The 17,636-nt window shown below is 41.3% G+C and overlaps 1 protein-coding gene across 1 annotated transcript in view; it reads right to left on the bottom strand.

Annotated features, from left to right (window-relative positions):
* Nucleotides 1-17,636, bottom strand: part of MYO10 (myosin X) — a 150,935-nt gene that overhangs the window by 119,570 nt on the left and 13,729 nt on the right. The window contains exon 2 of the mRNA XM_031589235.2: nt 2,280-2,378. Coding sequence (XP_031445095.2) covers nt 2,280-2,378 — 99 coding nt within the window. The remainder of the gene's footprint in view (nt 1-2,279; nt 2,379-17,636) is intronic.

Genomic DNA, 17,636 nt, shown 5'->3' with positions numbered 1-17,636 from the left:
AATTCTAGCTCTGCCATTGCATGTTAGGGCACCAGAGTAAGCTGTCCATTTTAGAACTGTTACCTGCAGTTCCTGTAAGTAGGTCTGCCAAGCTGAAAACACTTCTAAAAGCCAGTTCTTCACAGTCAGTTGTGACTACAAAACTGAAAAATTACAGGTGGCCTCTCCTGAGCTTTTTTGTCACTCTTACTAGAGGCTGGATAGGATTTACCCCTAAATGAAATGTTCAGTGCTACACATGGCTTGGAGCATATGCTACTGTAACAACACAGATGGCAATCTTCCTACTCCACAAACAAAATACAACTGTGATGCCTTAACATGACAGATCCTTCTTTATTCTGCTTTAAACAAATAACAGAGGAGATGGTCTCAGCATCTGCACTTCACTGGGCCTCAAATTTCAGCAGACCAAGTCAAGGGCAAATTATGAATACACAAATCCCCAAATCTGAAAAAGCAAACATACAATTTAAGTATGCATCCCACTGAAAACACACCAGTACAAACAAGGTCTTCTTGTTTTCTTCCAAGGAAGCTCTGCACCTAGTTGTTCATCTTAGCCTAGTTTTGTGTGCAACTTCTCCTGTACCACACACCTGTGAGCCACCAGTCCAAGATACCTGGTGACCTGAAGTAGGCTGTGCTGGTCTTTCCGTTTCCTACAGTGTGGCTTTCACTACTTGTCTACCAATTTACACAAAGATGAGCATCTTAATCCAACACTGTCCAGTGTCGCTACCAGTCAGGAATGCCGCTATCAACATCCATCTTCTGTTCACTTGATAGCATTGTGAATTACCTTCCTCTTCATCTGCCCTCCTGCCTCAACCAAGACCACCCTTCAGATGTTTAATGTGACTAATAATCCTGTCTTCTTCACTTGCTCCCTGCGAGCCAGTCTCTCCACTTCTCTGCCTCCCCAGAGCTGTAGAGCATAACCACATTTTGCCACCAAAGACATGACAAGACTTGGGTGCTTGATTACAACCTCCTCTCTGCTACTCTGCACATCATTTTCTCTGTTTCAGACCCCATTAGTCTCATGTTTCTTACTATTCTACACTGCCAGGGTAGAAGCAATTTAGCCTATATCTTGTCCATCAAAAAGCATTCAGCAATTTTGTCTGGTTCCTTTCCTGCCTGCAAGAAAAACTTGCAAAAAAAAAAAAAAAAAGGTACCCTGGCTCTGACAGACATGCTTTTCCATCTTGTTCACTCAGAAAAACATTACATGAACACAGCAAGAAAAGGCAATGTTTTCCATCCTATTAAACTTTTCTCAGCCTCATTCATTACCTGAAGCTACCTCCATCCAGTGCAAATAAATAAGGAAGCGAAACTGAGGAGGTGAAAAAAATACATCCCCCGAAAGACAAAGACAGTATTCTCCTGATGCTGATGTCCCTGTCAGTGTAACTGTTTATAACCAAGTCTTAATGTAAAACTTAAATTCTACTGAAATTTCTTCAAGAAAGCCCCAAGAAGGGAGGTCTGATACACTGTGGCCTAATGGAGAGTAGAATAAATAGATACATGAAGACAGCAAGTGAGGAAGCGGAGCAATTCCATGCTGTCAGCAACCAGTAGGGCTAGTTCTGCCTTCTTCAGGCTGAAGAGACGAAGGAAAAAGATGACAAAAAAAAAAAAAAAGGAGTTGACCACCTCCTTCAGCAGCTGGCAGCCAGGCCCTGCCAGCGATGTGCTCACCTAGCAGGCACACACCACTTGCAACTGCTGAAGTAACCTGAGCAAACAGGACAGAGCTACTGGATCCATTCCCATTTCTCTAGAAAGGCAGGAGGCATGAGTACTTGGCAGGCAGAAAGCAGTTAAAACAAAATAAAAGACACTGAGCAGAGGAATGGTCTCCTTCCCTCACAATTCTCATGTGGTAAGGACCAGTGGAATTGCACGAAATGTGCTGCCCTGATGTTACTGTGGGAGGTCTGCCTCACTGTTTCCCACTGTACCTTGGCACGATGATACTTCTCACTGTAAAGATGCACAGCCCTGGAAAGGCCACCCAAGGCCATTGCATTAAGAAACCAATGACCTGTGCTGAGAAAGGCTCACAAACCTGGCAGCCCTCCTTCAGTTTCGTCAGACACAGTTATAGCAGTGAACCAGATATATAATGGAAAGGGCTCTTAAAACCAAAGTTTCATGTTCAAGTCATTCACAAACCTTGAACTTTATGTTCTCCTATGTCCTACCCGTTAAGGAGAACAGTTTCTCTTCCAAAAAGTGGGAAAAGCAAACATGAACGATGCCCATACCTGGCCATAGTCTGTCCTGAACACGACGACTCCTTCCGCACAGGAATGAACAGTACTTGGATAATGCTGATTATTTTCTCGCAACCAGACTCGAGACCCCTAAAATAAAACAAAATAAAGTTACACTGGTGTAACTGAAAACTGAAGAAAGAATTTCACTCAGCATTTTTTCTTCGGAAATACTTATCAAATAAAAGGAGAATATGTAAGAATAAAATCCAAATAAGCAAGTGAGAGAAAGAAAATAATCTTTCAGTAAGTACTCGTCATCTTCTACTGAAACAGTAAACACAGGAGAACTACACTGAAGTACTTTTGTTTGTTTGCTTTTTTAAATAGAAGTGCCTAAATGCCAGCAAGAACAGCAGGAGCTCATTCAGTGAGCCATGGTCACGTGCTTCATGTTAGCACACATAAAATGACAAAGCAGTCTTTGAATTTACACGCACTGTTTAAAAGATGCTCCTCAAAGCCAGCAAGCTCACTACCTGCTTATTTTCAACCTCTGTTAGGATCACAGCACTTCACCTCTATCACCTTTCACACTGTCTCTCCTTTGCCCTTTATCCTGCCCTGCTCTGATGGCTGCACAAGAACTCAGGATTTCATAAAATCACAAAGCTTTTGGTTTGGGTTTTAGATCCAAAGAGGCAACACAAACACAATCAGCAAGCCACCAAAGTCAAGACAGAGCAGGCATAGACTATTTTAGTTTTTAAACCAGCTATTTACAACCCTCAAGGAGGAACACCCAAAGCTAGTCAGCTGCAGCACCCCAATGGTATGAACCTCAAATCCAGACTGTACACCTGTTCTCTGCACAGACATAGCAGGCTCCATATCAGAAACACAGTATCTTAGGGCTTATATAGAGAGAGAAAGTTTTGTGTCTCCTCCCCAGTCAGAACAGACAAATTCTCTCCAGAAAATTTGAAGAAAAGGTAAAGGTGTGATAGAGGTGGGCTAGGATGTACCCGGATAATAAGAAGTTGAGACTTAGTCTGTATGACCATTATTAAAAAACAAACAAACAACAATTCAAATAATTAATCTTGCATGCCAACCTCCAAAGATCATCTTTGCCTGAATTTGTACAGAGAAATTAGATTTAAGCCTTTTAAAAGCTGTTATGAGTGCAAATTCTTAATGAACAATCACAAGTATAGTTTACTTCTGTTACATGGCTCAGGGGTCTACCACAGAGTTCAGCCACATTACAAGCTGTATACACTTAAAATAACGTTGAATAAATATCATTCCTGTTTCCATGCTGGGAGAACATCAGCACTGAGTAACAGTGATGATCACAAAGAACATAAAAAACTTTTGTTGCTGGGTTTCTCTGAACAGCAAGAGCTCAGTCACACAGAAAATCAAATAAGAGCATCTGTGATATTTCCTCCCACTCCATCTTCTGGCAAACTGTATTTGTTTGCCATTTTACCTCCAAACTTTGAGCCAGATGGTTTTCCAGGTTTATAGCAAGACTGAGGCACCCAAGGGCACCTTCCCCAGTGCCCTCAGAGTACACTCAATCAGGCACAGGAGCCCAAGGGCCAGCAAGCATCTTGCTCTGTAGGGAGGCTTTGCTCTCTGGCCTCACTGGCTTCTTCCTGGCAAAGCCAATGAACAGAAGTGTCCTACGTGTACCTCAGGAGTGGTGAACAGGCTAACCAGGGAGGTGGTGGAGTCACCCATCTAAACACACAAATATGCCACAACAATCTTATTTGTCCAAAAGCGCTTCAGGACAACTAATATCCCATTTTTCAGCTAGTTTATTATTTGCCAAATTCTCCAAACTCAAGTAACATGAAGTTTATGCTTTCAAGGGCAATGCAAAAGCTTATAAACATTAAACCACAACAATATTTGCCAAAACCTCAGCATTCAAAATAGCCTCTCATAAGGAGGCCAGTGTTTTCCATAGTGAAATTAAATAATGAATTCTGCAATTTTTCTGGCTCTGAAGCCAACATAGGGGCCTGAACAGAAGCATTCACTCGGCTGGCCTATCCCTAAAATAAGCAAGCATGGAACGATTTGATTTAAACAAATGTACATTGTTAGGGGTCAATGGCCACTATTCAGGGAGGCTGGAACAATGCAGTTTGCAGAGCCTGGGGCATCTGAAATGCAAATACAACCTGTGCTGTGGTGAGGTAGCTCAACAATAAAACATCTATGCGTTTCAGGATGGACTGTGAGACCTCCCAGTCTGGGAGATGGAAAATAAAATCCTTGGTCAAAGATCTAGTAGGAAGTTACAGTCGCCTTCCATGCCCAGTTAGCTCTGCAACTGCACTACGGTCCCTCAGAAGCACATTTGCTACAGGCTAGTGACAATCTTGAGAACAAAATCCTCATTACTTGTTAATTTACAGACAAGACTTAGCATATAACAGAGTCTTCAGATTTAAAAAAAAAATCTTCCAACTTTGATTACAGAATTCAGACGTGCTTTCATTTCACAATTCCTGACCAAGTGCAAGAGATAAGTGGCTTGAAATGCCTGCCATCTCCTGCAGTATCTCCTAGGAAGGTGTCAACGCCTCTGAAACATGTCTGCATCTTCACTCTGACTTTACTTCAAAAAAGCAAGTAATAAAAAAGGATTCAGTGAAATAAAGTTCTGAGACTTCTCAGAACCAGAGGTCTGGAAGCGAGGAATGACTTCCAGGCCAGAACTTCTTCTGGACTCATTGGAGATGCAGCCAACAGGCCGTGCAATAGCACAAACAACAGCCACAAAACTGCTGTAAGTGCATAGGTATAGTGCATATATATACATATGGATGAACAAGGATATACTGCCTAATAATTGTTCTCATCCGAGACAAATGCTACTCACTCACATATTATTTTGTAAAATCCAGTTCACCCATCAAAGCAATTGATTCAAAGTAGTCAAAACTGCTTTAAATTAAGAAGAATGAATTTAAGTTATTGTCACATCTCCATTCAGAAAGCCTTTGCTATTAAGTTATGACAAAGCAAATGGAACAACAGTCGATACATATTTAGAGAACCTTTCATTTATGCACTACAGTAGGTTGGCTCCAAACCTAAATTCTAAGAAGCAGGAAGAGATGTTATTAAATAGGTCAAGTTAGACATTGCTTTTTAAGGTCTAGCTTGTGGAAGATAACCCAGATCACATTTATCTTCATTCTTCCTGTTTACAAATACATAAACCAATCATGAGGAGGGCCACAGCAAGAAAAAAAAAAAAAAAAGCTATCCTGACAAAAATATAACCTTACTAATTTGGTATTAATGAACTCTGTTACTTCTGAAAATTTGCCCTTCATTACACCCAAAAATCCTAATATGCTGAGTGCATGCCTGGCCCAGCTATTCACTGGCAAACTCAAAGTTCTCTGTAAGTAGGATCTCTCTTACTGACCTCAATCCACGAAGCGTTCAGCCTCCCAAACAGAAAACTAGATTTTTTCTCGCATACGAAAACCCAGAGAAACAAACACAACCTTTTGTCCAGCATATTAATGTGCAATTCAGAACAGTTCTCTGGATCTAGGTCCCCTTCTTTGCAGTGCCCATGTTTCCCAGTTCAGGTTTCCCAGGCTCACCAACAAAAGGATTCCCCAGCACTGGATTTCAGGAGTGGCTGAAATACCAGAATTAGCACTAAAGTCTGTGCACACTGCTGCCACACACCCTGAGACAGAAATAAGTGAATATTTCAGAAGTCACTTTAAGATAACTAATAAGTTCTCTCTCTCCAGACATTCTGCCTCCCACTACCAAGCGTGGGAAAACCATCATTTTTCCTCAGGAAAGGCAAAAGAAGTGATGGAGAAGAACTACTGAAATCCTATCTCTGCAGAGAATGAGTGAAAGCACACTTCTGGAACACATTTGAGCATTTAATCTAAGTTCCTGTATCTCAATACCCAGAATGACTACACACTTAAATCTTAGTAAATACTGGATCTGGCTAAATGTAATAAAATTCATTTTTAGAACACTGAAGGCACTAAGTGCAATTTCCTCAGAGAGAAGAAGAATAAGCTACCAACACCTTCCTGTCAATGAATTTGGCTCTGCCTCCTAGGCCATACTGCTTTGCTTTACTGTTTTAAAGCAGAACAAAGCCATGAAGAAGTTTCCAGGGGATATAAGGTCAGTGTAGGAGGACAGTTTCGTGCAGAACAAAATCTCCTGAAAGCTCGGTGTTTCTGTTGCCTCTCCATCCCCCACAACAGATCAAAGCAGCAGTTCTGCAGCTCCTGAGGTCTGGGCAGCAGCTGTTGATTAACCTTGAACAGAATCCATCTACTTCTGTTTCAGTAACTGGAGACAGTGCAACACCAGCAATAGAGTGCCACTTTAAAAGTAACTGGATTAAAACAGATATTATTACTGTTACTGACTTGACAGCAAACTGAAATACATTTTTACCATCCCCAGGCCTTTAAATCACCATCACTTCCTGCATGATGACCACTTCACACAGACAAGCTTTAAGCAAACAAAGAAAACACAACAAATAGTTTCCAGTTATTCTCTACAAAGACAGAGCAGAGATTAACCTTCATACATGCAGGTGGACAAGCATGCTCTGCTCTACCTTCTGATGCTTAGCTTGAATATGGACATCACTAGATGAAAAGCCAAAAAGCCAGAAAGTTCATTCACAAAGCTCTGAAGACATGGTTGTCAGCTCCTGAGGATGACAAGTAGGAAAGAGTAGCTTTATCATAGTAGAAGAAGAAAATCCAGCAGTGAGATACCATCAAGTCTTTGCAAAAGCCAGTGTTATTGCTACAGTTTGAATAATGATTCTAATAAGAAAGATTAAAGCATTACCATTAATACTATTTTGGTTTTCTTTTCTTTTTTTTTTTTAGTTTTTTTTGGTTTTTTTTTTTTTGATTGTTTTTGTTGTTTGTGTGTGCGTGCGTGTGTGTGTGCGTGTGCGCTTTCAGTACTGTCCACCATGGGATCGTGGCTGCAAAAATATAAGAATTTGAAATGCCTGCATCACTACCACTCTCAGGCAGGCTGGACAGCCTGGGAACATCTATTTCTTGTTCCTGCAAGCTGAGGTAAAAAGAACAACATTTTCTAGGCAGTTGAGTCAGTGGCATTTCTCATCAACACCAAAATTAAGAAGCAGTGGTCCAAGTACAACATGCCAATTATGAATAAAAGCACCAAAAAAAAAAAAAAAAAAAAGTGACACCTGGGAAGAGGGGAACACGTACAGCAGCTTTTCTCTAGCAGCTATGCAGTTTCGAGTCCCTCTGTAAATCCTCAGCAGAACAGATGGCCCTGAACACAACAGTGCCTCCAGTACTCTGCACTGCATCTTAGCTTGGGAGGGGGAAGAAAGTGAGCTGTTAGAACTCAGTAAGGAAAATAAGTCATTCAGAAGGATGACAAATGAACTAGAAGAAGCAGCAGTTGTTGGTGACAGAGGGGAGATGTAAGCAACACAGAAGAAAAGAGCTTGGGGCCACCCTAGATTTTTCCATCACCATTCACAGTGGAACAGGGGGCAGTAACAGCCAGGCTAATGACAGACCTCCCAGGATATACATCACTGTCTTAAAAAGAAGCAGTGTATGTAATTTGATTTCCCTTATTTGGTTCCTAAACATGAAATAGATACTATCCTCACAATAACATTAATTTTAATCTTAAGAAGCCTGGACAACACTGGACAGCTGGTAAAATGAGACCGTGCTGCTGGGTCTGTACAGCCACACCTCTCAAGCACCATGTTACCCTTGCCTTTCAGAGTCCCACCCAGCTGGCTGAACTCAGGCTAGGGAGAAAACCCCAGCACGGCCTCAGCTATCAGTGGTTGGCAGGTCTGGGCTGCCCCAGGCTTTGTAGACAGAACTCAGGTCCTCCACCCTCTGGCTGCAATGACTCCCCCAGTAACATTCACCTGAGCTCACCACTCACTCGACCCTATCTGTACTCACTGTAATATGTCAGAGGCAATGTTCTGAATCTAGGAAATGTATCTTTTCACCACATCAAGTCCAACAGCTTAGATCACCCTACAGCCTAGTCATCTCCATGTACATGTGATGGATGAAAAATAAGCATTTGCCCTGTCTACACCCAGCTAAGAAAATGTGGTTTTCTGGACTGCAACAACTGGCTTCAGTGATTTGGCAGCAGCAGAGCTGAGGCTGATTTTGGAAACCCAGGTGGATGTTATCAGACTTGTACCATGACAATAACAAGCCCAGCATGGTTTATGAAACACCTGGAGGTGACTGGGAACCAATGCTACATACTCAGGATGTAAGAACCCTTAAAATTCTTAAAAATTAATTAATTAAAAAGGAATCTTAAAATCCATGCACATCTCTACACACAGAGACCAACTGCTGTGCCAGGTTTTCACAAGCAGGCTTAGAACACAGGATGATCCCTCATTAGAGCAGCACATGAACATCCCGAGGAAGGGAGGGCAGCCCCGCACCCCTCCATGTTCTTCCTCCCCATCTTCTGCACTCCAGGCAAGCACAGAAAAAGCAGATCCTGCCCCTGAAGCCTACACCTACAAAGCTCACGTTAGCAGCTTCCCACACTAATTTGTATGCTGCAAACCACAACAACCACTGAGCAACTGCAAATCGCCTGTCTGGAGATCACCTGATGGAAACACAACCAATTAAGCAAAAAATAATGGCATATGTTATTATTAAAAGGCAGAGCACAGGCATACTCCCAAGCACTCAAAACAGAAAATAGAAACATGCATGATGCAGCTAGCTACTCAGGCTTTGGGGATGCAGCCATCTGTGGAGATGTTGAGGGTCAGTGCTGTACCTGGGAGCATCAGCCACACCAACTTGGCTTCTCACGTGCAGGAAGCTTCATGGAAGACACCTCACAAGACTTTGCTGGAGGACACATAATCAAAGCAGTACGTCTCTTCCTTCTTCAGAGGTAACTCAGGAAGATGCTTGTGCTTTTCATGGAGCATGATACTGAGTACCTTTTGCCCTCCAACTTCTAGATGTTCATTGTTGCACAGCAAAAAAGATGTTTTCTAATTACAGACAACAGCTTTCTAATTAAATCCTGCTAAGTAGCATGTGCTACAATTGTTCTACAAAGAAAGGTACAGGAATGTTTGCTGAATAGTTATGGGAACCTCAAGTAACAGGACAGAAGCAAGCACCTGTCACAGCAGTCAGGGTATACATTATCACAGTATCACAGAATCATAGAGGTTAGAAGAGACCTCTGGAGATCCCAACCTCCTACTAAAGCAGGTTCCCTAGAGTAAGTTATACAAGAAAGCATCCAGGTGGGTTCTCCAAGGGATACTCCACAAGTGCTGTTACAGTGCTCTGCCACTCTCAAAGTAAAGAAGTTTTTCCACAAGTTCAGATGAAACTTTCTTTTCTGTGTTCTAGTATGTCCCTTGCACCCTGTACTCCTCTTGGGCACCACCAAAAAGAACCTGGCCCAAGCACTTGACTCTTTATAAGCACTGGTAAGATCTCCTCTCAGCCTGCAGGCTAAACAGACCCATGCCTCTCAACTTTTCCTCACTGACATCCTTGGGGTATGGTGTTATAGACTTACCAGATCAGGCAGAAGAACTATCTGTCAGTAACAGCTCTGACCATGCCCTCCCTCTCCAGTGATTACTAAGACTCCTCCCCTTTCCCCAAGTGAGAAACTCAAGGAGAGACTCAACCATGAAGTGAGATGTGAGTTATGGATGGCTTGATTGCACTTCAATGTGTAAGAACCCCTCACTCCTCTGAAACATAAGGACAACATCTCAAATTGTAGAGGATAAAAACCTATATTCTAATTCAATTTCCAAATAACTTGTAAATAGGATAGAAATATGCCCTCATCTACCAACCCTGAAACAAAGAACAAAACGTCACTAAATATGAACTAGCCACTCACGAGTTACTTCTCAAGTGTACCTGAATGTCTTTATTAAAAAAATCAATTGCAAGGGGCATTTGAAAACACCTATTTTGGTGTTAGGTGAAAAATAGGGACTTCTGGAGATGAGGAGAATTAGGATGCAAAAGAGGAAAAGAAACCAAACGCAAGTACACTTTCCTGTTCAACTATTCAATGGTTTCAGCCTAAAAACCAGGGCTATCTCCAGCATCCTCAGAGGTTATGTGACACCAAAGCATGCTGTTAGTACTTAATATGCGAGTGAACAAACATAGAAAGTGAAGCTTAGCAGAAACCCTGGGAGTCTGTACCAAAGGAACATTCAGCAACAACACTTATATTTTTGATAAAGTTTGCCATTAAGTTCAAATAAATATACTGATCCTGCAAGAGCATTGAAGTTTTGCATTTTATCAGCTTTTCTCAGAGGTGAGATGATGCTTTGGGAAGCTTTCCACTGCAGAGCCTCACCCATGCTGATGAATACCAATGGCATGCAGTAGTTGCAAGGTAAAAAGGCAGCCTGAAACACTGCATTCATTATATCCAGACCCTCAAGGTCACAGCCCCCTGAAAAGCAATCTCCAGCTTTTGCTTAGTCCACTCATTCACTCTGACCAGATACGTTTCCTTCCAGTAATCCTACTCTTATTAGCATGTGCTTTGATTTTTCTGCAGTTGTGACAATACAAAATAAAGCATCTACAGAGCAAGGCATTTTTCCTTCTTCAATTTTCACAGAAATTACATTTAAGAAAAATGGACTCCTTTTTAGTTTTTTCACTAGTAAGCTGCCAGAAGGGAACAGCTTTCCAAAATAAACAACAACAACAACAGCACCAAACAAAAAAGGAGCAGGTATTTATATCAATGCACAGAAATTCCACAACCCCCTTCTGCTGTCACTGATGCTTCCACACTTCATGCTGGCATGATCTTCGTAATGCCATAGCACTTCCCATCTCCCAGCTATAGAGAAAACCTCAAGGCAGGACATACGAAAACAGCTCACAGATTTCCTGGGATGTACACCACCACACCTTCCCTTTTGGCTCAGAGCATCTTTTCAAAGAAGCTACAAATCTGCACTCCAGCTTTCAGCAAGGTGTGGAACGTTTCCTCACTTGCAGGCACACCTAGAGATTTGATGCATTCACGTTCCTCATTCTTTTCTATTTTATTTATTTATTTTTTTAACAGCAGGAATGAACGTTTCCTGCATCACTCTGATGCTGACTGTAATTTTCTGATGCAAGTTTACACAAGCTGGTAGCTGTTAAAAGAAAAAAAACATCTACTCCAATCTAGTATAAAAAACATCAACAAAGACCAGTTGTTTCTATAGTTTAATGTGTATGTGTTATTTCATGTTGCAGGCTGATGGAAGATTTAATCTGAAACTAAACTACAAAGCAATTAGGAGACCTTAACCAAACAGAAGCGATTTGAAGCATTAATATCCAGCAAAATGAGCCTTTATCCCAAGAAGAACAATGAGTCAAGCAAATGTATCTGGGCTGAGACTGTTATAGACTGCTATTTCTTAAGTGCAAATGCATAATAGAAATTGGGCTGAACAGCTGAGCACCTCATAGACTGAAAAGGACCTTCTCAGCCAAATGATGAATTACATTTTACTTGTTCCAGAGCTGTATCATCCAGACTCCTCACACCAAAGCTGTCCCTAGAGCTCAACAAGAAATGAAACATCCCTGCAGTAGAGATTTTTCCCTGCTTCTGGATCAGGCTAAAAATCAGAGCACTTTGTCTCCTACGCAATCAACTCAGGCCTTGACACTAACCTCACTGTTTTGGTCTAATTCCAGGGAGAAGATCCTGTTTCTTTCACATGAGGACCTACCACTGTGGCCAGCACTCACACCACCCCCAGTCTGGCAGTGCCCATAGAGGCTGTGCAAAGCTGCACTGCTTGGATTAGAGGGATAGACATGAGACCAGAGAAAAACGCGGCAAAGTGCAGCTGCTTTTAGACAGAAATATTCAAAAGCAAACTCCAACAGATGTCAAGGCTGGTGAAAATAATGCAGCGACAGCTGAGACCTCAGGGTGTGAAATGTACTTGCATGCAAAGCCCAAAGATCTTTGTGGAGAGCTGAGTATGCATCGACATGCTGAGGTTGTGCTCCTGGTGAGAACGTGCCCAGAAGCAGGCATTTCTTTCCACTATAGCCACCTCATCTTCCAGACACTCTATTTTAGAAGACTATCTAATGCCTTGGACTACCACAGGACCCTATTAGGCAACAGACAGGCAACCACAGAATCAGAGCATATCCTGAATTAGAAGGGACCCATAAGGATCACTGTGTCCAACGGCACAAAATTCAAACCCTATATCTGAGAGCACTGTCCAAACGCTCCTCAAACTCCAGCACTTGAGGCTGTGCCCACTGCCCTCTGGCAAAGAGCTTCTTGACACCCAGCTCCCCTCCCCTGGCACAGCTCCATGCCGTTCCCTCGGGCCCTGTCGCCATCACACAGAGCAGAGCTCAGCGCTTCCCTCCGCTCCCTGTGAGGAGCTGCAGCCGCCATCAGGCCTCCCTTCAGCTCCTCTGCTCTGTGCTGAGCAAACCCAGGAGCCACAGTTGCTCCTCATACATCTTTCCCTCAGACCCTTCAGCATCTTCATAGCCCTCCTTCGGACACTCTCTACAGCTTGATGTCCTTCCTGTACTGTGGCACCCAACCTGCACGCAGTGCTGGAGGTGAGGCCACACAGCACACTGCAGAGGGGACAGCCGCTCCCTTTGCCCATGGTTGGCTCTTTGGGCTGCCAAGGCATGCTGCTGCCTCAGAATCAATTTGCTGCCAACTAGAATCCCCAGATCCCTTTCCATGGGGGCAACATACATACAACATGCAACAACGTCAAGTCTGACAAAGACAAGCTTTTGTTCTCTAAGGGAAGTGCTCCAGTAGGCTTACATATCTCAGTTCCTCACACCCTCACCACACTGCCCAAAAGGCAAGTTGGAAGCCACAATGCAACAACCCTCACAGCAGACTTTCACAAGTCACCTTGGTTGTCCCTAAAGCCCGGAGAACTGTGATTTTTCCACTAGCTACCACTGAAAGTGTACATAGTCCAGAGTGTGAACTTTTCACATAGCAATTTATTTTAGTTGGCAATGAATTAAGTCTGTCAATTCCTTCATAAGAGTCAACCCAGACGACTCCACAAACATCCAGCTCCGACAGTAGGCTGCAGTTCCCTGGTTTGTGAAACCTGGGAGGACTTTATAAACTTGCCGCAACAGGGATGTTGCTTAAATTTATTTATAAATAAGGTGACCGCACAGTAAACTTAAGTCAAATTAGCTGGGTACCTAAATTAAAATGCAAGTGTAATACTCAAAATGCAGTATTAGTGATTCTCGACAGCCCACATAAGTTCCTTCTCTTAAAAAAAGGCACCCTGAGGTGTATGGACCTTATAGTATCAAAATGCCTGCATAAGCTCAAACTGGGAATTTTCCATAGCTGCTTGACACTGTGCTATTAAAACATATTTAATCTTACATACTTACAATCAGATTTTTATGGCACTAAAGAATGCAAGTCTAAAACAAATATAAATTTCTGCCTTTGCATAAACACTGCCAATATCTTTTGCTATTTTTCATACTAGTAATAAATCCACTCTCATTGCTTACAATTATTACAACTGTAAGTCAACAGAATAGCCATTTGTTGATTTTTTTTTTCCAATAGATTAGGTAAAGTTATCTAAAACAAAATTATCTAAGTATGAAAAACAACTTTTCCATAAATGATGAAGTGCGCAACTGTGAAAGGAGGAAAAGTGTGTGGCTAAATCACTGTAGAATAGGATAGGGTTGAAGAAATTCTCTTTAATCAGATGAGAATTTGCAGAATTTCAGCTGATGTGATTGGGATGCACACATGAGAATAAGTGCTTCTTAAACCCAGACATTTTGGAAAAATGCTCCAACCTGGTTACCCGGTGGGATTCCTGTCCATATTGGACAGCAGTGCCATTAAAAAAAATAAAACTTCTTGAAACATGATACTAATAACTCAGATTGCTTTAGCAAAAAATGTATTTTTACTCTTAAAAAATAACAAAAAAAAAAAACCCAAAACAACCTGTTGTTATTAAGCAAAACATCTGAGAAGCATCTTTTTCATTATTACCAGAAAATCCAACCCTGCATGGCAGTTCCACTCAATCTGAAGCCCCTGCAGTGCTGCTCAATGCTTTGACAACAGGAATCATGAAAAACTACTTCCACTTTACTGCAAATAAAAGTTGCAGTAGCAGCATTGTTCCTCCATTGCCTCCATATTACCTTCTTTTAGTGGCCAATCAGAAATATTTGGCTACAAACACAACCACTTTGCTTTACAAAAGAAGTCATAAGTAATATGAAATGAAAGAAAAACTTTATGCTTACAGCAAATGCTGCCTTTAGCACCATAAGCAGAATATAAAATACTTTATTCTACAGGGAGAAATAAAAATTTCCTCATCTATAAGGAAATAAATTTTGAGACTTTGGAGTTCTACACAAGTTTCATGTGTGCATCAGAAAATACTACAATACAAACAAGGTCTATATGCCTGCTCCTTCACCAAGAAAGATAACAAGTACTCGGCCAATTCAGGAGGTAGATCAGACTTTATTTGCAAAGCAGATGTATTTGTAAAACAAAGACCAGATACTCAGAACTGCATTTGTCAGAAACAGTAAAACCATTCATATTAGAAATTTCTAAGAGCTACTGTTTCTTTTAAGAGGAATGGTGCTGGTCATGTTTGCAATACTGCTACTTACTCTCACACCAGCATGAGGGCCAACACCTCACGCACCACATCTCCCTCCCCAAAGAGCTTAAAACCAGAGGCTGGAAATGGAAAATCCTGCAGCTGTCTTATGCAATGAGAGACACATGGTGAAAACAGATTCATTAACTTGTTGAAGGCTGTAAGTTTTGGAGAGAGCCTGCAGTGAAACCACCCAAATCCCATGATGGCATTCACATGACATCACCTTCCCTCTTACTCACAGGCTGACTGCTCTTCCTACAGCTTCCCTGTCATTTCAGGTATCAACTTGTCCCTCTTTTCAAGAAGTGACTGTATTTTCATCATAATTCTACCTACTCATGCATATGACAAACACAGCTAAACTTTGACAGCGCATTTATCACTTAGTTAAGATCTGTTAAACGAAGTGCCTAGAAAATATTGTTTGGGTCACATTTTAAGCTCTCTTTCATCTCTGGATAGCCAACGTGTTCATGCACAAATATGACCATCAGAACTTCTGTCTATATTATCATGACAGCATGTGTGTATCTGAAGTTTTCTTCTAGGAGTTAAATTTCCACTCATGTTCATATAAGAAAGCCTCTATCTGCAGACAGAATCTGTACCTATAGCTAAAAGCACGCAGACATACATGTTTAGTTTTAATTCCTTAAGATCACATTGGGACTCATCCCATAAATGCACCTGATTTTCAGGGGTAATATGCAAATTCAGCCAACTTTTTGTTTGTCCGGTTCATTAATGCATATATTGTCCAAGTCTGTCCCTCAGATAATACTGTATTTTTTTTTTTTTTCAGATTATTTCTGTTAATGTGTCCATAGACTAAATATGTGATTACATCCACTGGTCCTTCTGCCACAAAAAGAAATTTTTAGAAACTGTTTTTGCTTTTTTTTTTTCCCTGCAAACTCAGTCTCTAATATTCAATAAAGAGCACATACAGCTAATGATTCATTCTAACAGCATACACACTCACACCCTCTATTCTTGAGACAGATGTGTGAATAATACAGCCAATACTATACCACAGATGTTGAACATGCCCTATAAAACTTAATTAGTACGTCTACTGTACACAATAATGAACAATGTATAATATAACATCACTTCTTCCTGCTCACTTCAAGGAGAGGGCAACGTCCTGTTCCTCTTCAAACAAATTTTCCACACAATGTCTCTAAGTTAAGGCTACTCTTTTTCTACTAACAGCAGCTTTCATTATACCATCTGGTGCCTGAAATACACAGGATGGCATGTAATTACCCTTTCCCACAACTAACAAATCAATTTCTTCAACAGAGTTACAAAATACAGAAGACACCCTTCCCTCTGCTCCTGACTTTGTATACTGCTCCACTTCCTTTCCACTAAATTAAAAAAAAGCATTATTGAAAGCAAGTCTTCCATGAGCCAATATGGTATCAACATTTTTCACTGCTTTAAAGCCCATCATTTCTTAAGGCTAGCTTCCTTGCTAAAAAAAAAAAAAAAAAAAAAAAAAAAAAAAAAAAAACACACAAGGAAAATCTCATACTGAGCTTTAGAATCAATATTGACCATCTCCACTACAGCGGAGTAAGTAGGCATTCTTCCCTCAATATGCACCATGCAGAACACCAAAAAGGAGGTGACAATGATTTAGTAAAAAAAAGAAGAGTTTGGGAAAAAAAACCCTCACTTCTAGCTTTCCAGGAATATGCCTGCAATCAGAGAAGTTCCACAGTCAGCATACAAATCAACAATATTGACATGGGTTAAAAAATGGCAGTAAGTTGGACAAGTCATTTGCTAACAAAGCCACATGTGTACAGGGAAAACAGAGAGCCAATTGTGATGGAGATTTCCCATCCTAATTCTTGATAGTATGAACATGGCAGCAGAAACCACATCAGTTCTCCTGGTTAAAAGAGACAAAGCAGCAGGCACTATGAGAGGCTATCACATTCCTTTATCAGCTTACAAATTATAGCAGTAATGCAGAAGAGCACTTTGGTGTGCATTTAGCTGCAAGTGTAAGAGTAGCTCTATAAAAGTTATGAGTGCTTGAATCGTGGGCATTACTACTGGAATGTAATTTGTTCCAAGATCAGCAGTAGTTACCTACTGAACCTTAGTCATTTTAATCAGCTACTGTTGGTAGAGTTTTGAGGGTTCCCTGAGTCACCCAAAGCAAGCCTGGACTGTGTAAGAAACCAAGTAGCTTGTATCCAGCTAAAAGTCGCAATAAAAGGGATTTGAGACCATGCTGAATATTAAGTACATTGGGACACATCATTCCATCTCTGAATTAGGGAAAAGTCACACATTCACCCAGAGACCATCAGCTATGCTGAATCAAGATCTCCTTATTTCACTTAAGCAGAGCAACAATTGAAGCTAAATCTTCAGGGACAATATTACATACGCGTTCCGATACTGTACAAGTCCAGACATCAAGTTTTATAAAAACTAAACCCCAGCATTCTCTCTTATTACTTGTTTGGGGTTCATTAGCTGTAGCCATGATCTCATAACTTAGCTTTGGAACACTGAAACCCTAGAACTCTGCTGCCCCTTTAAACCTACCAACATACATGCCTGCAGTTCTCTAACTACTTCCTCCTCCTGCACAGCCAGCAGCATTA

This window comes from Phasianus colchicus, chromosome 3 (assembly GCF_987193195.1).
Source record: "Phasianus colchicus chromosome 3, bPhaCol1.hap1.1, whole genome shotgun sequence".
NCBI lineage: Eukaryota > Metazoa > Chordata > Aves > Galliformes > Phasianidae > Phasianus > Phasianus colchicus.
The sequence above is the reverse complement of the archived record's forward strand: the minus strand, read 5'-3'. Positions and strand labels throughout refer to the sequence as shown.